Here is a 24,297-nt window from a genome sequence, read left to right as displayed (position 1 = left end):
TGCTTTTCCTCCATTTGCTGACGGTCTGTTATCCATAATATATTCATCCAAAAACAACCAGATTACAAAACACAGAACGAGATGTTACTATCCTTGTGCAAGAACATACAATAGGTTCAGTTACGCTTGTCGGTGAATGGTGAATGGTAGACTTAAAAAAGTTTTCCAGAATATTAAGACGCATCATCAGTAGTGTTCCTCTGGCTCATGGGGTGTTTCAGCCTTTCACACTATACACCCTCACCAGAGGCAGCCAGCTATAGGGTGATCAGCCCTAAGCTCTCGTCCCACTACCAATTAGTCATGAGAGTCGCTTTGGTGCCAAATGACTGACATCTCATGAACCTATGTGTGGCAGCCTAAGTTTGTTAATTGGGGGCCCAACAGGGGATATTCCTCTTCATCCAAAGCCACTGACTACTTCTCTCTGCTGCCTCTAATGCAGTTTTGATGGCTGCGCACTGTCTCTAGCCCCTAATTCCCAGGCCTCTAAGCAGTTTGACGGTAGATGTTGCCACAAACCCTCTGCATCCAACTTCCACTGGGCGAACCTCCATGGTCCAGCCGCGATGTTGCGCTTCAGCAGCCAACTCAGCATATCGTAGATATTTCCGCTCATATGCCTCATCCTCGGAATCCTCCCAGGGTACGGTGAGCTCGATAATGTAGTATAAGTAGTCAGTAATTTAGCATCAGGTGTGAAGCAATTTGATACACACTGTTTTCAGGGGGAGAACTGAGCTTCAGCTTTGACACCATCTGTTTGATTAGACAGAGGACTGTTTTCAGATTCAGACTGCTTGTATGGTGATAGCTGTACTATACAAATGGAATTTGTGTCTGAAGATCTGCTCAAATGGTGTAAGCAATCTGTTATATGTCACTAACGACAGGAACAATTTGTAATTATAGTAATAGTGTGATAATTTTCAGGACTGAATTAAAGCAAATGGTTATCTAGCTGACTGTTTAAGAACAATTGGGAAAGACTGTAATAAAGACAAATTTATGGAAGCTTATTTACCAATAAATATTATGGCTGGATGGCATACAAGTAAATAATATGGCAACTGGGTCAGGATGGAATATCAATAAATAATATGGTGAATTAATTAGTTAGAAAAAGTATAATGTGTCAAAATTCATCAAATTATTTATCTTACTGTATATCCTTGGGCACCTCTTCAAACAGGTATACCCCGTAATTAGCCTGAATGTTGAATAAATACAATCACAACCAAAGAGGACTTGTTGCCCCTTTTCTATCATTTTGATAATAGCATGTACAGTTCTTATTTTGCAATGTCTTATTTTCTTAGTTATGTTGTGATTTCTTTTGATTGAATACACTATTTCAGAACTATTAGCACAATGTAATCATATGCTAATATTAAAATAATATTTAAAAATATTAGTGAGCTTTAGCTGTATTTGTCCTTATGCAGTGATTTAGAATGATGTACAAGCTTTAATTTTTCTTACTTGTGCCACTAACATGACCAAGAATTATTCAGGACTAGCCAACCCGCAGCGTACCATACGCCACATAATCAGGCCGGTTTTTTAATGATTTTTAAGCAGAGGGAGAAAATTAACATTTGAAAAATCGGTAATGTAATAAATCAGCAAGAAAAGCAACATTGTAACAATGCACAGAACGAACCAACACACAATCGTCTGAAGTGACTGAAAACTGGCGCACTGTCCTCGCGTCTTCTCCTGCCAGACGGAGGGATGGGGGTGCACGGCGCGGAGTGTGGAATGGGAGGAAAGGAGAATGACGTTGATTCAGCTCCGTCCGTCATGCTAGTCTGCTGATTTCTCGTTCAGTATGCACTGCCCGCTCATGTGCCCACCTCCAACTCGTCACTTGAGTCGCCGTCTTTACACAGTACAGATGTACCTGTGACTGACGTAGACTTTTCATTGCTCTGTACGGTTTTGGCTGCTATTCTATATATATTCCACCAAGACACCCGACCACGGTAGTAGCGAGGTGGGAGGGGGGTGTGTACAAAGGATTGGGATGCAATCAGTGGGAGCGTATGAGTCGCACTTAGTGGGACTTAGTTTGCAGCCCGAATGGGGTTCAACGGCTTACCCACGCTGGGTAGACACACGCTCAATGTCATGCATAACTATTTATTGAATGCTAAACACTTCTGGAAAGACACGGTTGTCTGAAACGGGTTGGTGTGAGTATACAACAGTAAGCGAATGAAAAGATTGAACTCTGGAGAGAGCAAAATACAACACAATAGTGAACCCGCGGCATAACAAACGCCACATAATTATTTAATGATGGTTGAACACTTCTGGAAAGACACAGTTGTCTAAAAAGGGAGGGTTTGAGGATACAACAGATAGAGAATGAAAAGATGGAACTCTAGACTTTTCATTGCTTTGTGCGGTTTTTGCTGCCTTTCTATATATAATCCAACCAAGACACCCGATCACGGTAGTAGCGAGGTGGGATGGGGGTGTGAACAAAGTGCAGGAGCATCTAAGAAGACGCATGTTTGTCGCTGAAACGAATTGATGCATGTAGCGTGTAAAACAGTTTGCTATGGTGCACGCAGGCGTGCGTCGTAACCGAAAACTCTTTTTTTTTAAAGACTGCCTACTTCATTGTGTTTTAACCTCAGTTGTAAAGGAATGTTTTAAAGACTCCATGGGATACCCCTCGGTTTTGGCTGCTTTTCTATATATAATCCACCAAGATACCCGACCACGGTAGGAGGGGGGTGTGCACAAAGGGTAGGGACGTAATGAGTGGGAGCATATGAGTCACATTTAGTGGGAATTCCACGGCTTGCAGCCCGAATGGGGTTCAACGGCTTACCCATGCCTCTCTGCGCTGGGTAGACACATGGTCAATGTCATGCATAATTATTTATTGAATGCTAAACACTTCTGGAAAAACACGGATGTCTAAAACGGGTTGGTGTGAGAATACAACAGTAAATGAATTTAAGAAAAATGATCCCCTGGCTATGAATGCCTTGTTATCTTGTTTAGATGAAGTTAAATCTTGGCTTTCCCAAAACTTCTTATCTTTAAATGAAGAGAAGACTGAGGTGATAGTCTTCGGCCCTTCTGAACATATGAAGGCCCCGGAAATTGACCTGGGACCTTTATCAGCTTTCAGGTCTTCACAGGTTCGGAATCTGGGTGCCCTGTTAAATGACTCATTAAAACTTGACAAACATGTCTCTGCCGTGATCGGATCTAGCTTTTATCAGCTTCGCAGGCTTGCAAAAATTAAACCTTATCTCACTGACAAGACCCTGGAGATGGCCATACATGCTTTTATTACATCTCGCCTCGACTATTGCAACTCTCTTTATTATGGCATCTCCAAATCCCAAATTGCCCGTCTTCAATTGGTCCAGAACGCAGCTGCTAGATTTCTTTTAAAAAAGAAAAAAATGGATCATGTGACTATGCTTCTGAAGCCCCTTCCATTGGTTGCCTGTTCAATTCAGAATACATTTTAAAATCTTATTATTTGTTTTTAAAACACTGCACCAACAAGCACCCGTCTATTTATCTGAATTGCTTTACCAATATACCACCCTGAGAAGTTTGAGATCCTGTGATCAGAACCTTCTTTTAATTCCACACTCTAGACTCAAGCGTAGAGGTGACCGTGCTTTCTCGGTAATTGGGCCTCGTCTTTGGAATGATCTACCTATTGAAATCCGAATGGCTCCTAGTCTGACTATTTTTAAATCTATTTTAAAAACACATCTGTTTTCTCTGGCTTACTAGGCTTTATTTTGTCTACCTAGATGTGTGTATGTGTAGATATATGTACTGTATATGTATAGATATATTTATACAAATTATTTTATGTGTTTCTGCTGTGCTTCTTTTGGCTAAATCGTATATTTCTATTTTATGTTGATGTTTCTAAATGAACAGCACTTTGGTCAGTCGTGTGGCTGTTGTAAATGTGCTATATAAATAAACTAAACCTAAACCTAAACCTAAGTGAATGAAAAGATGGAACTCTGGAGAGAGTAAAATACAACACAATAGTGAACCCGCGGCATAACAAACGCCGCGTGGCTCAGATGTGCATGCGGACTCTTACCACAGACGAAAGGGATTAACTGGGTGGTCGGTGAGTTTTTGCGTCTGGGCAAATGGGCAGGCAGTGTAAATGCCTAGAGAGCGAGGGTAGACGCCGTCCGGTGAAAAAGGAGCGTTGGTGGGCAGGAAAACGTCCGTGTTCCTGCAGTAGCATGTAAGAAGACGCTTGTTTGTCACCGAAGCGAATTGCTGTATGTAGTGTGTAAAACAGTTTGCTATGGTGCACGCGGTCGTGCGTCATAACCGAAAAGTTGGTTTTTAAAGACTGCTTACTTCATTGTGCTTCAACCTCAGTTGTAAAGGATTGTTTTAAGGATCCCATGGGATACCCCTTGCAAACCGTTTCACACGCTGCATATGGCGATGCACCTCCGCTAGAAACATGCCTCTATGAACAGTCAATGTAGCTCGGAGGTGCATGACGTGCACATAACATTAACCTGACCTGCACTGCATGTGGCCTCTATGACAGATGAATATAAATGACGGCATTTTTTCTGTGTCGTCGCGTCCAAGTTGGTGGGCGTGGCCCTGCGAGTTGTCGTCGTATCCAATGGTCTTGGAGTTGGTGGGCGTGGTTCTTTCCTGCGTGCGCCATAGGTGTCTCACTTGTCGGCAGCTTAGTGAATCCACGCCTCTTCCGGCGTGCTTTCCATGGTTGTCTTGCCTTAGTGAATTATATATATACAGTAGATCCTCATTATAAACCCACAAGGAAACACAATTGCACATTCATAAACTGTCAGTCACATGTAAACTGATAGTCAAGTCTTTTGTTATATTCATTTTAAAATATCAAGTGTGTTAAATACTTTAAAAGCTCACTCATATTTTAAATCAATTACTTTAAATTAACCATGTACTCTGATGTATGACTCTTTCAACTTTGGTATAATATTTTAGGTAATCTTGGGGTCATAGAGTATAGGTCATTTGATCACATTGTTTATTGGAACACTTTAAAACTTGTTCTTATCATGAAAGTCGCAGTATGAAGTGAAGATTGTTTTTTTTAATATTGCAAAAGGATTCAAATCCTAAAATACTGAATAAAAATAAATGAGCAATTCTATAAGGCAAGAAATTCTCAAATTGAAAATATTTCATAAACTAGTCTATCATGCATCAGTTTATTTTTTGACCCAGTTTTCTACATGATCATGGAGAGCTGGGGTCTTTTCCAGCAACAGCAGCAGACACAATGCTGGAACCATCTATGGACATAATGCCATTGCAGGCTACACTCACACATGAATAATCATACAGACAATCAGAAGTCACACACTGACTTGAAGTGAATATCTTCAGGGTGTGTATAAAAAAAATAGGCATGTGGAGGTTTGGGACTGCACCCTGGAGTACCCTGTTTTATAAGAAAAATCGAGGAAAAGTATACTTGAAGCTAAAGCAGTTCTGCTCCATCAGGATAAAGAATACAATGTTGGTGCCCTCTTGTGGATAGAAATGGAATCACAAAAGCAAGTTATGTGCCCAGGCTGCTCTGGTCAAGTGACACCCTGTTTAGGGAAATAATTGTTTTATTCTTGGTTAAACAGAAGAGGCAGGACATGAAAACAATATGACACTAGACATCTTTTGGCTGGTCACCTTCTACTGTAAAGAGGGAAACAGATACATTGAGAAAAAGTGTTCCACCCATCTTGCAGACCACTTCCAGAAAACACATTATTCTATAAAGTCAGTGTAGGAGGCTTCCAATGCTTGCAGGCATGAAAGGGGTTTGGGAAGAAACCAGTGCACCTGGTGACAAGTGACAACTTGTAAACTCCATTCAGACTAGTTGAGCAGGTCCCATGAACTCAGTGGTGACAGGATCAAACACTGGGTCACCACACTGCCCAACACAGAGCCAGAACATACAGCTGGAGATCTGTTGTTCTGCACTGTGTTGTTTCTGTCCAAAACCCTTTCTAATTATATATTAACTATTAGTCTGTGGGTGAAAAATCCTGTCCCCAGTACATTTGGCAGAAATAGCGGTCATTTAAACACAGATTACACATGACAAAAATAAAAGACTTAATTTGATACCCAAAACGGATACACCTTATGCAATTAGAGAACAAAGCCTGTGAACAAAATTTCAACAGATAAAACACTAAAACCACCACTGAAGTCTTTGGTTCACACAGGTATCGAGTGTATTCGCCCTGTTTACAAAGCAAAACAAAAAAAGAGAGTGTGCTTTGAGCTCACTCATCTTCAGTATTATAAATCGAAGTAATATTAATAGTTTGTATATTATATAGATGTGCTTTAGTCTGCAAATCTATTAAGTAAAAAGTCTCCAAATACTCAGATATTTAGTATTAGGTCTTCCTGAAAATTACTGAGTAAATATATGAGGTGTGTATAAAAAATAACTGGACTGATGCCATAAAATATTTTATTATTTTCAAATTTACAAAATTTACTTTTCCCCTTCAATATGCTTGCCCCCTGCATCCACACACCACTGGAGACGCTTGTTCCATTGCTCAAAGCAGTGTTTAAAGACGACTTCTTTGAGTGCTTTCATGGAAGCCGTTGCTGTTTATTTCATGACATCTGTTGATTCAGAATGCTTCCCTTTCAAAGTGCTTTTTACTCTTGGAAACAAAAAGAAGCCACATAATGCCAGGTCGGGTGAGTACGGTGGGTGATCCATTTGCTGGGATATTTTTTTCTGTTTGATCAATACTCTCAAAAACATCTGAACAAATTGCTCAGCGATTTTCCTTCTAAAGAACAGAGAGAGCTCACCGAACCATTTCTGCACAAACTTTCCGCATGTTAAGTTTTTCATGCAAAATGTTCCACACAGTAATTTTATCAATATTAACCATTTCACTATTCATCCTAACACTTAGTCAACAGTCACCTTGCACAATTTTGTTGATTTTCTGGGTGTTGTCATCAATCATTGAAGTTTAACAAGAAATTTCAAGTTGCTTCGTTGTTCAACTTTGGGTCACAACATTTTTCTGAAAGTAGCAGAAGAACTTAAATGACTGTTGGAGTCAGACAGTTTGAGATGTTAAGTTGAAACTGATAAGAAGCTTTTCTTAAGATCTAAGATAAGAGAGCATTGACCCATATTGGCCCTCCCCTCCCTAGAGCAATAACAACAACAGCAGTCCAGTTATTTTTTATACACACTTCGTACAAGCTACAGAGTTTGTTAGAGAGAGTTCCAGCAATAGAAACAAGGATCAGCCATCAAGTGATACTACCTTGAAAATAATCATCAATAAATATGTATGGAATTTAGAGGAGAAGCTCATATTCGTGTCAGAGTGATTACCTATAATGGAATTCTTCCTTTTATTGCAGCAATATGTGAGTTTAAGGTTAGCTAAATATCAAGACTGTGTGTCTTGGTACCTACTGTATGACACTTAAATGGATAAACAGATTACCACATTCATCCATTCACTTTCTAATGTACCTACCCAGACATTAGCAAAAGAGGAAAAAAATAACTTCTTCAGAACTTGCCTGTTCCATAGGAAGCAGAATTAAAAAGAGTGAACACTATTTACCTTTCTTATTTAGTACAAGAGAAGGCAAGTCAATGTTTTCACTACCATTTCAGCACTGCTTCAGCGTTGCAACATTATATCTCACTGGCAGTCCCGCCTGCCTGGTCTTGTGGAGGCTTATGTGGCTCCATGCACAACCCGCTTCTTTCATTGCCACCCGCCCCTGAAGTAAAAGAAAAGTGGGTTTAAGAGATCCCAGAGGTTAATTCTCATAGTATTCGCTTGAAATCCTAATTGTGATTATCCACAGAGATCAGACAGCAATCAGATTATTTCCCTAAATTTAGTTTTGTTAGATATAGACCCCAATTCCAGAGCATGCAATGATTCTTTACTACCTAAATGGGGTAATTTTCATAGTGGATTTTCCTTCATATTCCTTCAGACATCAGACACAAGCATTTGTCGCCTTTAATGGTATACAAATTCCAAAAGGACTGCACTACTCATTATTTGATCTGAGTAATGTTGGCTTTAGATGTATTGTTTTGCAGCTAAGAAACTTGTGGACAAGAAGATGGATGAAATACAGTCTCATTTGATGAAAGGCGAAGAGATAAAAGGGGAGTACCTGACCTATCTGCTATCCAATGGCAAGCTTGCCACCAAAGATGTGTATGGAAGTGTGGCAGAGCTCCTGCTGGCTGGAGTTGATACGGTACAACTAATGTTAATATTTGAATAGTAGGATTCTGTATCTTTTGGTGATATATCGGTTTGAGCAGGCCACCTTTGATGGTGGCCTCCATTTATTCCGGTTATTCATTCAACACATTTTAAGCTAACATGACCTACTTGAGGAAAAATACTTGACCAAATGAGTACTTTTAAAAATAATTTTCTTAGGTGATGTAAGACCTTTGCATAGTCCTGTATTTCAAATAATAAAAGCAGAGCTGCCAAAATGACAAAATGAAATTAGTTAAAGATACCTCAAGTAGCAATCAGTTTATTTGCAAAGAAACTTAAAACATCCCTCTTCTTAAAGCTGTCATCAAGAAAATTTGTTAAATTGGCTGTTTATGCATGTTAATTGATAATATAAGCTCATGCCATATTTATATGTTCTACTAATTTACACCACTGCAGCAATTCATGTTTATTTCATTTCAGATTATGTTCTGATTTTTTTTATTGTACTATTTCTTTCATATTAATATTTTTTTATTACACTATTGCCTCTTCTTTTTTTCATTAACTCTTGTATCACCCTTAATATTTATTTTATCATATACATTTTCTTGTTGGTATCCTTGGTTATTGTCTACTGCAGGTTTATATTTTCATAAGTAGGAAGTTCTTAGCATCTTGATGGGTATGTTGTCTCATTAGAGTATTTGCTTATTCATAGTCATTCTAAAATGTACATCATTATGTAGAAATTCACCTTTTCATAACCAGTAACTTCAATAATAAAATCTGTTTTTTTTTGTAGTTAACACCTTACATGCTTATGTGCAAAACACATTTTTTTTTTTCATTACAGACATCCAACACCATGACCTTTGCCTTGTATGAGCTGTCTCGGAACCTGGCAGTCCAAAATGCTCTTTATCATGAAGTACAAAAACAGCTGCCCAATAAGAAGATACCAACCGTTGAAGATATTTCAAACATGCCTCTTCTTAAAGCTGTCATCAAGGAAACTCTGAGGTTTTGTTTTTCATTAACTATTTTTTCAATATCACAATCTAATGAAACAAATGTATTTTTTGTTTGTGCATGCACTTTAAAATATTTTAATATATTTTAATGGGTAGGTGGTCATCCCACCAAAGCAATTACCTTTCCAGTATGATCTCTTGACTCTGTAGTCATTTGTGCATGTAACCACAGCAAGCCCACTACGACTACTCTGTCTGTTCTTCTCCACCTCCACAATATAACACCCTTCCTCACAAATGATCAGACATAATCGGCACATAATAGGTCTTCTGGCCTCTAACATCCCATAAAACACTCTCTAGCACCTCAGAACATAGTTCTTGAGCTTGTATTCTGTGTAGGCTATGACAAACATTTGTTTTTGTAGTGATTAATGTGCCTTTCCACCAGTCAGCATAATTTTTTCATTCTTTATTTCATTTTTGCTTGGAACTTAATATTGTAGGTCACTTGTCTTCTAACATTCTGAGAATCCTTTTGAGCTGCCATCTTCTTTTTCATTTACTGACATCCTTGCACATTACCATAACACAATTTATCGATCATTAGATAGATAGATAGATAGATAGATAGATAGATAGATAGATATTCATTTTGTTATAGTTGGCAAGATAGATAGATAGATAGATAGATAGATAGATAGATAGATAGATAGATAGATAGATAGATAGATAGATAGATAGATAGATAGAAATTAAAAGTCCACAAAAATGTAATTTAGGATTAAGGTCTTGTTGGCTACAAATATTACATTGATAAAGTAATGAACCTGGGTTTTGTTCAGTTTGTGACATTTTTGGAATACTAGTGTTTTGACATTTAAAAGTGTTCATAAAAGATACTTTAACCCTCTAAAGTTCTTTTTATTTTGGTGGACAAGTTAAACCTAGAAATGCCTTAATTATTAGGCTTGTTGTACATGTACACCCTGTGGTACTTATTTATTTGGCATTCACTCATCACTCCTGTCTCAAATGCAACAGAGGCCAAGGGCCTGTCACTGCCTCTGCTGGGATACAAATTAAATACAAAGCAAGAACACCTCAGCAGAAGCAAAGGACCTATTCCTGCCCCTGGATCACTTCCCCTGAAAGGGCTGCACTTCAGGAATGCCTTAGCAAAGACCAAGAGTTACTTCATGAGCCACACTCCTGCTGGAATTTCCAAGATTGTTGCATTTGAAAGGGCTGCACAAATCAAACAGAGCAATATGGCTGAGGCTATCTGCTTAAGATTACCTTAGTAGGAGCTAGAGGCTGGCTGCCTCACCGTTACCCTTGAAAGGGCTGCATAATTCAATTGGAATGAGCACAGCTTACACGTGAAAAAATATGCAAAATCATCTCTAACAAGGCCAGAAGGTTCTCCTTTCAGGTTGTCCTGGTCATTTTCTTTGAAAGAGCTAAACAAATGACAAATTACTTAAAAATACACAGCACACTGGGGCATAAAATATCCGTAAACTATCCAGGACATCATTTTGAAGCCTGCTATATTGCAGCTTCAAAGAGAGATGGATGAGAGAGTGACACTAAGCAAATAACATCAAAATCAAATATACCTTGAACCTGGCTAACTAAACACCTTTGTTGGTTTTTTTTTTATCCCGCCTCCTTTGGTAGAGAATGCAAGGCCAGTGACATACACCTACAGGTGTTGCTTGCATGATAATATCCTCTCAATGAAAATTACACTGTGTAATAAGAAGGGACAAGAGACATGGCAAGATTTGGGGCAGCCACCTGTATAATTCAGTATCCTGGTTGCAAAAGTTAATGCTTTTTAGTTTTAGTCAAGTTTACAAGCCCGAGTCCAAAACAGAACTGAATTCCAGTGAAAAGGTGTGAGGCTTTATAGGAAGTCTGGGGGAAGTGATGTCATCCTCGGGGCCGGGACCGGAAGTGGGGTGTCCCGAGTCGAGGTGGTGGCTCCTGGTGGGATTTCCCAGGAAAGGTCTGCAGGGAACTTAGAAAGAGTGTTAGTGCACCCTGCCACCCCTGGGCAGATGTATTGCCATTCGTCTCCAAACCCTTCAGCTGCCTCCTATTCACACGTGTGTGACAACTGCCAATCAAAACTTTTGCAACACACTCCTATTTTTACAGTTTTTATTGAAATTCAAACAGTTCAAGTCCAGCTGATAACCTGAAATTGTACAAAGGTAAGCGGTAAACTGTCAAAAGTTTAAAAAAAAAGAAGTGAAGACTGAAAAATAATATAATTTTCAAAGTTACACAAATAAGTATTTTTCAGGGAACAAGCAATGGGTTAAAAACAGGACATGTGATTTCTCAGTTTTTTTATTTTTAATAAATTTGCAAAAAAGCTCAAGTAAACTTTTTCACATTGTCATTATGGGGTGTTGTGTGTAGAATTCTGAGGAAAAAAATGAATTTAATCCATTTTGGAATAAGGTTGTAACATAACAAAATGTGGAAAAAGTGATGCTACTTTCCGGATGCACTGTAAAAGGTAGACTGTAAGACTAGTTAAAAAAAAATTGAGTTATAAGAGAGTTTATTTGATTGGGTATGAAATAATTATAATAATATTTTTCCATATCACCAGACAGAAAAAGTTAAATCTAATATTATTTCTTATAATGTTAATTTTGTTTTAAATGCCTAAGAGCTAGGACTGTTTTAGAAAATGATCATGCAGTCCAAAGCACCCTTTTAACAAAAACAGGCCACTTGTTCTTCCTTAACAAGATTTGTCCCGGGTTTGCCAGATGCCGTGGCTCACTCAGTTGTCCACCTTTTAAGTGCACAAATCACTCTCCCTATCCCCTGCCATCTCTCTCTCTCTCTCTCTCTCTCTGTCTCTCTCACTTTCTATTTTCCATCTTTAACCCTGGCTTCTCTTCCCTCTGACCTGCAGTGGTTTTAAACCAGCTACCAAGATCAAGGTAAACTGCTTTCATCTAAGTGGCTCCTGGTTTTCATCGACAACCATGCACTGCATAGCTTTTAAGAGCTGCAGATGTCTAATGTGGTTTCTAGGCTGCTAGCTGTGTCGCCTGGATGATCTCTCCTGCTGATTTAGTTATGCTATAGCTTTCATGTCTTGGTTTAAGCATCCTGTGTCCTTGATATGCAGTAAGCCATGTAAATAGAAGTATGTAGACAGAAGAAGATTCAATGACTTGAGCCTTGCCTCATTCTGTAGTTTTTATTTTGTGTTCCTCTACTGAAAATGATTGATGTTTTTTTGGTTATTTGATCCTGATTTTTAGATAGCCCTACATATTTAAATTTATCAAATCATGTATTGATTTGGCTTAGTTAATTGCATATGTGTCCTGGTCTTGAGGAGGGCAAAGGGCTTTATGGATGAACAGGCTTTGGACTTATTTTATTGAGCAAAAAAACATAAATTTTTGTAGTTAAATGAATACTCAAAGTAATAAATATAGAGTAGTATATATAATTAAAAATATACTCTTACTAGCAGAGAAAAATGCCCCTTTAGTAAAATGGTTACAGTGGCACAATGGTGTTTGTTTTGATCAAGTTGTGCATTCAGGAACCTCTTTTCACCAGATATTCTTTGTGTGTCTTGTTGCCTTAGTTCATTGGACAGTCCAGCCCCAGATGATGTTAGGCCCAGGCACGGACACCATATGTTTTGTTGTTTTATACGTAGAGAGATGATTCTACTGCAACTTCATTTAAATTAATGTGAAAAATTTGCCGATGATTTGGACCCTATGTACATCTGATTCCTCTTATAAAATAACATGAAAAATTAAAATTCTGGAAAAATGAACATGGCCAAAATAGGAAAATTTTAACATTGTGCCATTGAATTAAGCAGTGTGGGAGACAAAACAACAAGACTAAGCCCCACAATTTGAAGGTCCCCCTAGTGTACTGGTAGATAAACACAAACACAAGTAATGTTTCTAATTTCTATTGTAAGACTGGGGAAAATATAATGTAGTGGTGGAGGGAGATGCTGCACTGGAGCCCAAATGAGCAAGACATTGCGAACAACTACAGTATGACATGCTGCTCCCAACTGTAAATAAAAAAAGCACCTTATTTCTGTCAAACACGTGAGGAACAAAGTGAAAAACTAATGTCTGTTATACTATAAACTTAACCGAATAACATGCAATCCAGTGTTTCTGATGTTTGTGTTTTTGGTTGCAGAATGTATCCAGTTGTTACTACCAATGCCCGAAGCAATGTTGAAAAAGAAGTGATGATTGGTGGCCATTGGTTCCCCAAAAATGTAAATATGTGTTTATTTATTTATTCTTTTGTAAATTTCATATATGAAACTTTTTTTTTACCCAAATCTAGGCTATGACATGAAGTAAATCAGTAAATAGCAAGTAGAAGAGAATCTTACCAAATTTAAAGTCATTTAGAATGAAGATTAAATTGACAGATGACTGTAAACTGGGCAGACGTGAATAAATGTGCCTTGTGGTGGACTGGTGTTCCATCAAAGGTGGTTTCTGCCCTGAACCCAGTGATGTGTGGGTAATGCATAGAATAGGTTCAAAATCGTAAATAGATGTGTAAATTCATATGCATATTATAATAGAAGGCATACCTTTTTGCCACCTTGACCTAAAAATGAAAGCCCCAAACTTATAAATGTAGAAAAAAAAGTATCAATTTTGTGGTAGTTAGACATCTGACCTGCCATGACCCTGAATTGGATTGAGCGGCTTTGAGAATGCTGTGTTATATTATAAATCTACTGGAGTGGGTTGGCCATGGTTAGACACAGCTATGTGTAAATAGACATATAAAGCATGTATTTCTATACATCATTATTTGTTTAAACTAAAGTACATTTATCTAACATGGAATATGAAAAACTCTATAGCAAGGGATTTTCAGGGGTGTGGCCCACATGTCATTCATGGGCGCTATGAAGGTCAAAGGTTTCTGCTAAACAGAAACAGTGGACCTTCTTGTGTGACCTTCTTCTTCTGGGTGGGCAAACATCAGGTTAAACATCAAGCCATTTGTTAAGTAAGTCTGTGTAGATGAATGTTGATGATTGATGCTGGAAATGTAATAGGTTATGGCCAGAGCAAGTTTTAGTCATTTAATGTGCTTATGGGGATTAGATGAGCATTGGCAAATTTTCATTTTACTATTCTACATGAATTTATAATCTGTAGATAATTAATGTGTCCAGCAGTGAGTGGATGGTCAATTCAAGGAAAGGCACGGGGGAAAAGTTGTTCCATTTAAAGTGCTCTCTCAGAGCCACAATAGTAAAAAATAAGCACAACAACAAAAAAACAGTTCATTTTATACTTAATTTGTATTAAAGAATCTTTCATCTTACAAATCCTAAAACAGTCCCTGCTAGGAGATCCCCCAATAAAAGTTGACAGAAATGAGTGCAGCAGTTAGCCAAAGTGTCCTTGGTGCACTTGACATTATATTGTCCAGATGCTATCACTAGTTTAGAAGATGGAAGATTAATGAGGGCCTCAATTCAGAAGTCACAAGTCAGTAACTATGGTGCTCTAGCGAGTCTGGGGTTCAGCAGTTGTGGGCTCCCAATACCAGCGTGTGGTAGCTCAATTTTTTTTTTATATACAGTATATTTGGGATAATAATGTTTTGGTACACTAAACTAATCAGTGTATAATAGAGTTTCAGCACTATACCCCCAACCCTAACTTATTTATCATTTTTCTTGTCAAAGCCCTTTTCTCATAGGCTTATATAGCATAATAATGACAAAAAAGTAGGAATGTATAATTAAAAGGAAAAACAAGTAATGGAATATAATAATAATAAGTTGAAATAAAATATGCGATATAAGATATATGAAAGAATAGTATGTGATAAGTAGATTATATGAGTACAAAGCTTAAGGAGTTCACAGACCTCAGTGAGATGTTTAATTTTGGTTGGATATCATGGCTGCTTACAATTAAACATTTGTCCATATATAACTTTTATTAATTTACGTATGCATTTCAGGTTTGAGCCTATCATGGCAGTAAAAAGCCTAAGTCCATTTTAGATAGACACAAACTCATGCACTACGAGGCAGGTTTACTGGGTACTCCTCCCGTGTGGTTAAGCTTATAGATAACTTGCCTGACTGTTTTTTTAATGAAAAATGTTTTTTATGAGTGGAAAGAATTTTATGGATTAAGCATATACATCTTGTTTTTTTGCAATTTCCAGACACTATTTGTATTGTGCCATTATGCCATAAGTCACGATGAAGACGTTTTTCCAGAACATTGGAAATTCATACCAGATCGTTGGTTAAGAGATGGTCGGGCCAGACCTAACCCATTTGGTTCAGTTCCATTTGGGTATGGTGTGCGAGGGTGTGCTGGTCGCAGGATTGCTGAACTTGAAATGCATCTGTTGCTTGCACGGGTAAGATTGGATTTTCAATCTTTAACCAAAAAATAATAGATGCTTGAAATTCTTTATATTGTAGGAGATAAAAACATGTATTTAAATGGTAACATATGTACATATTTGTCCTAAGTTTTGCTCTATGCAGTTTTACATGTTGTGAGACTTGTCCGGACACCACCAGTCGGAAACCACATCTTTATAAAGTTCACACGTTTATTAATCATTAACAAACACAGTCCCAAACACCACACAATGCACAAAGCAATAATCACCCCAAAGAACTCTTCTATCACTCAGTCCTTAGCCGCCAATCTTTTCCTGGGAGCTTTGTCCTGCTCCCACTCCCGACTCTAGCTCCCCGACTGTTAGGAGGAGGGCCCTTTTATTCCTGCCCGGATGCATTCCAGGTGGCTGTAAATGAACTTCCAGCAGCACTTCCTGGTGTGGCGGAAGTGCTGCCCTTTGCCCCGGAAGCACTCCGGGCGTCCCTGGCAGGTTCCTCCGCCATCTTGTCAAGTGTGGTGGAAGTAAAGTTCTCCCGGGTTCTAGGAGGCTTAATGCGCCCCCTGGCGGTGGCCACGGGTCCCAACGAGTAGGAAAGTCTCTCCTCCTCTCTCGTGGTCCTCTCCTGCTCCAGGGCGGTTGTGTCCTTCTAAACCGTAAGCTTTTAATGTCTCTATCCGGTCCCTCCAGGCGTCATGGCCAGGTATGAACACCAGACATCTGTGACAATGTTAACATGTTATATTATTTTAGGACAAGAATTTTTAATTGCTATATGAACATATTGTAAGCTTATTTCCACAAAAAAAATTCTGGAAGAGCCAGGGCACACCTTTAGATTAGATACCATTCAGTATTACTTATTCAGTATTTTAAAATAATATAATATCCTTATATTGACACCTTCTCCAGTCTTTGTGTTTCTCCCAGCTCTTTTTGTTTTCTGGTCTGACTTGCTTTCGTTCTTTTAAGGACAAGCCTTTTTCTGCAGCAAAGTCACAACAATTGCAAACCCTGCAGACATTAATAAAGCTGTGTAAACATGTCCTGCTTTTTTATACTCTCCCTTTTATCATCTATTTAATTGCACAATTACTAAAGTAAAATTTAGAATGATCATTTTTTTTATCATTTTGTATGTGGAGCTTTTAAATTTAAATAAAATTTTCTTACAAAAATTAGTTACTTAAAGTGAGGAAATGTATCCATCTATTTGTGTTGTTTCCCCTAGTATATTCTAATATCTGATTTCATAGCCCAGCAACTGGAAAAATCATGCTGCTCACCAAAGTTTCTCCTGTGTAACTGATTACCATGTCTTAAAATTCAATTTAATACAAAATTAGCTTGTAAGCCATTCTATTATGGATATGGTTGTAATAATACACCCTTCTTCTTTAATATGTTTTCAGGGATCCATCCATGCCATTGAAAAAAACACATGCTCCTTTGGCAAGCATCACACTTACACATGTTTTTGTTTGAAAGAGTCTTGGGAGATGCAGCAAAACCCTGTTGTCTACATCCTACATCCACACTTTCTCACCCTACCTCCCTTTTCCAGTGCAATTTCATACAATTCTGTTCTAACGTGGCCCACTTACACAAAAAACAAAACAAAACTGAGTAGCCTTCTAGTAGAGTGTCATTTCCAGTGTTTAGTTTTCATATCACATGACAACAACATATCTTGCCCTACAGGTTTATCTATATCTCATAAATCAGTCTGTTTACAGGCCTTTTATTTGAATCTGAAGTCAAAGTTCTTTCCACAATCTTTAGATCATTAAGTGAAGTAGTACGTTTTTTTTATTATTTGCTCTTGCTAACGGCAGTTACTGTTTCTTTTTCAGATAATCCAACATTTTGAAATACTGCCTGATTCAAAGATGGGAGAGATTAAATCACACAATCGCATTGTCCTGGTGGCTGACCGGCCCGTCAACTTGCACTTTGTTGAAAGGCATGAAAGATCCTCATTTAATTCCAGCCAGGATTCGGATACTTCTATGCATAAACATATGGTGGGATAAAATAGGCAGTGGAAGGAGCGTAAAGTTAATTGGCTCCCAGTAATGTCTTCCCTCTAATATTGTATAACACTGTGCTTAGATGACAATGACAAAGGATGATAGATAAAACATTCATATTTTGTCTCACAAGTGACCCTATGATGATGATCAATTTAATAAGTTTAACTTGATACAGAAGAGAAAAGAGCAGCCATTGAACAAAACTCAAAGTCGCATTATTGAAAATTTCACTCGAGTGCAGTTGGTCTGAAAATCTGGCTGGTATGTAGCATTTTACTTTGTGCTGTGGCATTGATAACACAGTTTGTAAATGTGGAACAATATTCCTTGTTTTCTACCTCAAAAACCACCCCCATTCCCAATTTTTTTAGTGAGATTCTCAATAGCCAAATTGTCAACGAAGTGAATTTTAGTGTCAGTTTGCTAAAACTCTATGCGAATACAAAGTTCTCTGTTTTGCTCATCACTACTCACCAAAAATGTGTCATTTTTTTATTGTAAACATTTTTTTATTATTTTAAAGAGAAAAAAGGAAACAACCAAATAAGATAAGTTCAACATAAAAAAAAGAAAAATGAATAAGTCCCCATCCCACTGGTGCCCATCTCAAAAAGTGCTAACAGCATGCCTTACTCATCTCGGTTAACATAAAATAAATTAACATAAGCATAAAAAGATATAAAATAAGCTCCTCCAGGAATTTATTAGAAATTGATTGTTCTTTTTCCAGCAAGATGCCAGGAGGATCATTGCAATGAAGAACTCAGTAAAATCAGTTTCTTATTAGAGGATGAAAAGGAGTACAATGAAAAATTAAGGAGTTAAAAAAGAGCTGTAGAGAACAAGGAACAAAGACATCAAAAATGACTGCAGGATCAAAACATATAAAAAAAGAAGCTAGGCACTTTAAGACAGCATAAATTACAAATTGTGACAGGAGCTAAACCTGTTAAATATTGTTTTAAAAGAATTGTACAAATCTTATTGACAATTTTATATTGAATAAACTTGTGATTCGAGCTTTTGGGACAGTTTTTGATTCCTTTAAAGATTGAGTCCCAGTTCAAGGCAGAGGAGGAGTGCAGTTCTTAATCCTACCTAAATGAAATAGCAAGATGCTTTTTTAGTGAATTGAAAGATGAATGTTGAATCAAAATTGAAAAAAGAAATACATGAGATAGGGGATGATAGAGAGCTGCCACAGGTTTTGAGCTCTAGATAAAGGGAACTGGTGCAAGAAGGTAGTGAAAATGGAGTAGGCAGATTTTGATGAAGTAAAACACTTAACTGTGTAACCTCTGTGCAGATCAGCACATCTGAAGGAGACTGTAATATGTCAAAAACCAAAGTGAACCATTTTGGAGAATGTGGCAGCCTCTTAAAAGGGTATCCCTTAATAATGTGACACTTAAAACATTTGTTCCTTTAAAATCTTTTGCCTATTTGATATACTGTAGAACCATGCCTTTGTGTAGTCCATACTACAATTTTCTTTTTTTTTTTTAATTACACTTTTACCTTTTCCACACAAGTTGTAGTTTAGAACTAGCATACTGAATGAAAGCAGTAGGGAAATGAATACTTGCCATGGCCTACTCCATAGAAAAAAGCGATACAGTGGCATTATGGTTGAAGAAATGTCCCACACCAAACCATTGCTGTTTGCGCACGTAATACATGTAAACGGGTCTTAGGTTATGACAGTTCTGCAGATACAAATGACCACATAAAGCCACTGAATTTTTCTTTTCAGCTGACTTTAAGTAAATTTTCATCTGGTGACTTCCATTTTTTACGGATGAATGAAGCAAGCTTGTTAGCAGGTGTCACTAACAGCAAGAAACAGTACTGCGCTCTACAGACTTTGCCATCACTCTCAATCATTGTTTGTGCATGCGTCAGCGAATGTAACTGTTAGTACATGCATCTCCGTGTAACCTATGTCACAGCTAACCAGCTCTTTTGGCAGGTGACACTTTAACCAAGCGGGAAAAGCCACTACTTGTAATTCCCAGCAGCATAAATACACATCTAAGCTGTGTCATCACAGTGAGTATAGCTGCGGGAAGGGGAAAAAATATTCGTAGTAATCATTTGGCAAAAACAGCACGTCTGTGTGGAGAAATAAATTATCAGTTAGTGGTGGGTTTTCTTGCCAACGTTATCACTTTTTCATCTCTGTAGTACTGCATCTTTATTAACTCTTTTAGGGCTGATGTCGACTTTTGTCAACAAGAGGGGTTGAGGTTGGTGATCAACTGTAAACGGTGACAAAACCCACCGTTATGTTTTAGTTTGACTCTCTTTGCTAGAAGAAAAGTTAGCTTGGTTGGTCTGACTGAGATTCCCTGTGCTTGCATGAGTAGTGAAGAGCAAACAACAGCAAAAATGGTATCGTCATTTGGCAAGAGAACAAAATGAAAATACTCAGTGGATGACGTTTTGTAAATTATCACTGAATTGGACTCTGACTTGTTGGACTCCGATTTTGATACAAGTGATCTGGAGATCGAGATCAAAAATGAAAGTGAGGTATCCGCATCAGCTGACCGGTCCCCAGCTGATTGTGGTGCTCAACACATACCTGTAGCTGATACACCTATGGCAACGTTTGCCTGGGTAGACCGTCACTTACAGGGTAGACTGGGTAGACCGTCTTGTTTATTGACAAGCGGTACAAACCAGATTGCATTGCACTGCGACTGTGACTTCCGCTACCACCCCTGCCATGCAAAGTCAACTTGGCAGCCAGCCATGAGTGGCTCAAGCCACAAGAAACAGCAAACTGGTGGCCATAGCACACAGCAACAGACATTTTATATTGATTTACATGTGAAACTGTTGCTTTGTGTGCTTTTCAGAAAACTGCATTTCTTGGAAAAAATATTCAGCCCCCAAAGAGTTAAAGACTTTAAAACGATTAAACAAAATGTCGACATACTATACATACCCATGGTTCATTTTAGCTAAATTATTTGCATTTTATGATTTAAATCACGGTAATATTTCTTTGCTGTCATTTTTTTCGGTAGATTTTCAACAGTTTCTCTCTAAGTAATAAGGAATTGTACCTGTTTTCCATTTTCCTTTTTCAAGTTGCATATGAAATCAGATTATAAACGTCGCCAGGAACAGAGCTTGTCTGTAACCTGAGGGCCGTCTGTAATGTAATTTGAGACCTTCTAAGCAAAAATTGTCGCTACAAAAGTACTACTTTTAGTTCTCTATAAGCATAACACTCTTAAGGGACATTTGTAAACTGTACAAATTTTAAATAATGTAGTTGTTAAATTGCTAAACAGTACAGCACATTTTATGGATAAGAACCTTTATGTTTCTGTTATACCTAACAATCATGCATTCGTAAAAAAAAATCATATTATATTTTGAAGGTATATATCGAGGTGCTATTTTGAGCTATTCATACAAGGTGCAAGATTTAATCGATAGCATACTGGCTATATCTCTTCAGACTGTAGTTTGGCATTTGGCCACCATTGTGAAGCAGCTGGAAGATTAAGGCTATTTAAGTTCACAGTGTGCACAAAAAGGTGAGCCATTCTCTTTTCGGTCTACTGATGGCTAATGACAGTATTGCCTATGGAGGGAAGTCTTGTCAGACTGAAACACATTTTGTCTTAGAGACTGACATCCTCCTTTTTAATAAAACAAGATGCTTCATGAGGAAACAAATGTTGCATATATTATGACAAATAATTCAAAGTCCCATTAGACTTGGGGTTCACAACCCCACAGTGTTTAGATGAGAATAAAGTGTCACACAAATTTTATTTTTTATTCACCCAGATAACTTAATAAAACAAGTTACTAAGTAATAATCTTACATGAACTGTTTTTTGGAAAGATGAGAGAATGAGAAAAGCCTGGATTAAATGTCCTGATCCCTTTAACTCATCTCTCATGTTCCTGTGTTGTTCAGTGTGATTATTTTCTAAGAGACCACTAGATGACAATACGGCACTGCATACTTGTAGATACCATGCCAGAAATGCATTTTTGGAAAAGTTGTGTGGGTTGGCAGTGCAGCCAACATGATGTGTGAAGACACTGCTAGTTGTGTCCCAATTTTTACCTCTAATGAATTGCAGTATATACATTTTTAACTTCAAACATAACAACCCCTTGTGAAAATTGGTTTTATTTCTTTATCAGTCTTTGTGAAACTCATCAGTTCCAGAGTTTTAAACCATTTTCATTATTTGAAATAAAATGTTAGTAAACTCAGCTTTGCTCTGCAACTTAGCAGTAACTAAAAATTCCATGCAGAGTAGTGTTAACATGTCATAACAAAATTGCTAGTTCTTACCATGTGTCAAATTTATATTAAAAAAAATAATTACCGTACATAATTTTTATTTTGAAGAGAAATGTTTTATGTTATAATGACAAGTTGCAGTTCTAAATATTTTCAGTTCTAAGTCAAATTACTATATTTACCCAGCAATAACAAAACATTCTTTCACTTAATCCACTTCAGGACTGTAAGCAACCAAATCCTGTACCAGCAGCACAAGACTGGAACAAATCCTGGACGGGATGCCAACTTACAGTATGATAGGGGATACACGTACCCACACTGACACAGCTCCACTTTGGAAATGCAAGTGTACTTACCAAGAACCTCTTTTGGAAATAACCAGGGCACTTAGAGAAAAAAAACTTACACAGACATAGGAAGAATGTCCAAACAGATAACAAGCAGGTAAGGGATTCATGTCAAGGGTGCTTGATCTGTGCCACAAGAGCACTAAACCACTGTGCCACTCAGCATTAAATAATAAGGGTTAAATGAAAGCAATTCACCTTTAATCACTGTGACAATGTGTGACACTGTTTCAACATGAATTTTGTTGTGTTCAATATAAAAAAGAAACAGCCAGTTTTGTAAAGCTTATCCACCATTGCATAAGCTAAATTACAACAAACTTGCCTCAAGTAAGCCCCTTTCGAGTGGTAGGTTTGCTTTACAAGCGATGGTGCACTTCGTATTATTTACAGTAGATGGCAAAATACATTAAACACAGTAGATAGATAGATAGATAGATAGATAGATAGATAGATAGATAGATAGATAGATAGATAGATAGATAGATAGATAGATAGATAGATAGATAGATACTTTATTAATCCCAAGGGGAAATTCACATAATTCAGCAGCAGTATACTGATACAAAAAACAATATTAAATTAAAGAGTAATAAAAATGCATATAAAAACAGACAATAACTTAGAATAATGTTAGTATTTATTCCCCTGGGTGGAACTGAAGAGTCACATTGTGTGGGAGAGGAATGACCTCCTCAGTCTGTCAGTGGAGCAAGACAGTGACAAAAGTCTGTCACTGAAGCTACTCCTCTGCCTGGAGATGACACTGTTAAGTGGATGCAGTGGATTCTTCATGATTGACAGGAGCCTGCTCAGTGCCCGTCGCTCTGCCACAGATGTTAAACTGTCCAGCTTCATTCCTACAATAGAGCCTGCCTTCCTCACAAGTTTGTCCAGGTGTGAGGCGTCCTTCATCTTTATGCTGCCTCCCCAGCACACTATCGCGTGGAAGAGGACACTCGCCACAACCGTCTGGTAGAACATCTGCAGCATGTTGAAGGACGTTAACCTTAGTAGCTGAACCACCAATCATTGGTGCCTACAACAATTATGTTTTATGTATCTGTGCTCTTTCTTTTGCTTTCTAAAATACCTTGAGATGGACATTTTATAAAATTGATTATTTTGTTACTGTTGTGGGCTGGCGCCCTGCCTGGGGTTTATTTCCTGCCTTGCACCCTGTGTTGGCTGGGATTGGCTCCAGCAGACCTCCGTCACCCTGTAGTTAGGATATAGCAAGATGGATAATGGATGGATGGATTTTTTGGTTATGAAAACAAGGAACTTAATGCAAATATTCTTCACAATATCTTTTCATGTCCTGTTACCATCCATAGGAAACTCAGTTTTAACCTCCTTGTTGTTAACACTGAGCATGACTCGGGTATGCAATTCTATGTAACTACTGCTAATCCCGATTCAGATTTGGGGTGATGTGTAATGACCCATTTTAACAGTGTTAACTCTAAATAATTCTTGGGGCAGTAGATAAAATAACATTATGCTGCAAAAAAATCTTAAATATTTCTTTGCATTTTGCCACTCTAAGGTTACTCATCAATATTTATGAGTGGGGCGGAGCCTTCAGCTAAAACACAATGGCTTGTAAAGGAGCACCTGTAAAGTCAGCTTTAGAACAAACTGAAGCAGAACCATTAGTTGAATCAAACGATAGTGATGACAATTTGAATCGGTCATCAGACGTTGATGCGGATAGTGAAACTGATGCATACAGCACTGTATGACCAATCCACTGTGATATGCCTCGTGAATTTGGTTACCTGAAGGTTCACCGTGGTGAAAATAGGTGCATGACAAAAAGGTAAAATGACTGCAGTTCAGTAAAATGACAAGAAAGAAGTTAGCCCCCAAAGCAATGTTCACAAAAAACAAACTGTGTTTCTTGTCAGGGGAAATTGGAGGTCAAGACAAGGGGCTTTCCGATCGTGTAGGTTAGGCACTGACGTTCTACCCTCA

The 24,297-nt window shown here is 37.9% G+C and overlaps 1 protein-coding gene across 1 annotated transcript in view; it reads left to right on the top strand.

Moving 5' to 3' along the window:
- LOC120531223 (sterol 26-hydroxylase, mitochondrial-like) overlaps window positions 1-22,352 on the top strand; it is a 76,674-nt gene extending 54,322 nt beyond the window's left edge. Inside the window, exons 5-9 of the mRNA XM_039756445.1 lie at window positions 8,132-8,295; window positions 9,124-9,290; window positions 13,457-13,538; window positions 15,473-15,673; window positions 17,515-22,352. Coding sequence (XP_039612379.1) covers window positions 8,132-8,295; window positions 9,124-9,290; window positions 13,457-13,538; window positions 15,473-15,673; window positions 17,515-17,694 — 794 coding nt within the window. The 3' untranslated portion in view covers window positions 17,695-22,352. The remainder of the gene's footprint in view (window positions 1-8,131; window positions 8,296-9,123; window positions 9,291-13,456; window positions 13,539-15,472; window positions 15,674-17,514) is intronic.
- Window positions 22,353-24,297: the final 1,945 nt, after the last annotated feature.

This window comes from Polypterus senegalus, chromosome 6 (assembly GCF_016835505.1).
Source record: "Polypterus senegalus isolate Bchr_013 chromosome 6, ASM1683550v1, whole genome shotgun sequence".
NCBI classification, from domain to species: Eukaryota; Metazoa; Chordata; class Cladistia; order Polypteriformes; family Polypteridae; genus Polypterus; species Polypterus senegalus.
The sequence above is the reverse complement of the archived record's forward strand: the minus strand, read 5'-3'. Positions and strand labels throughout refer to the sequence as shown.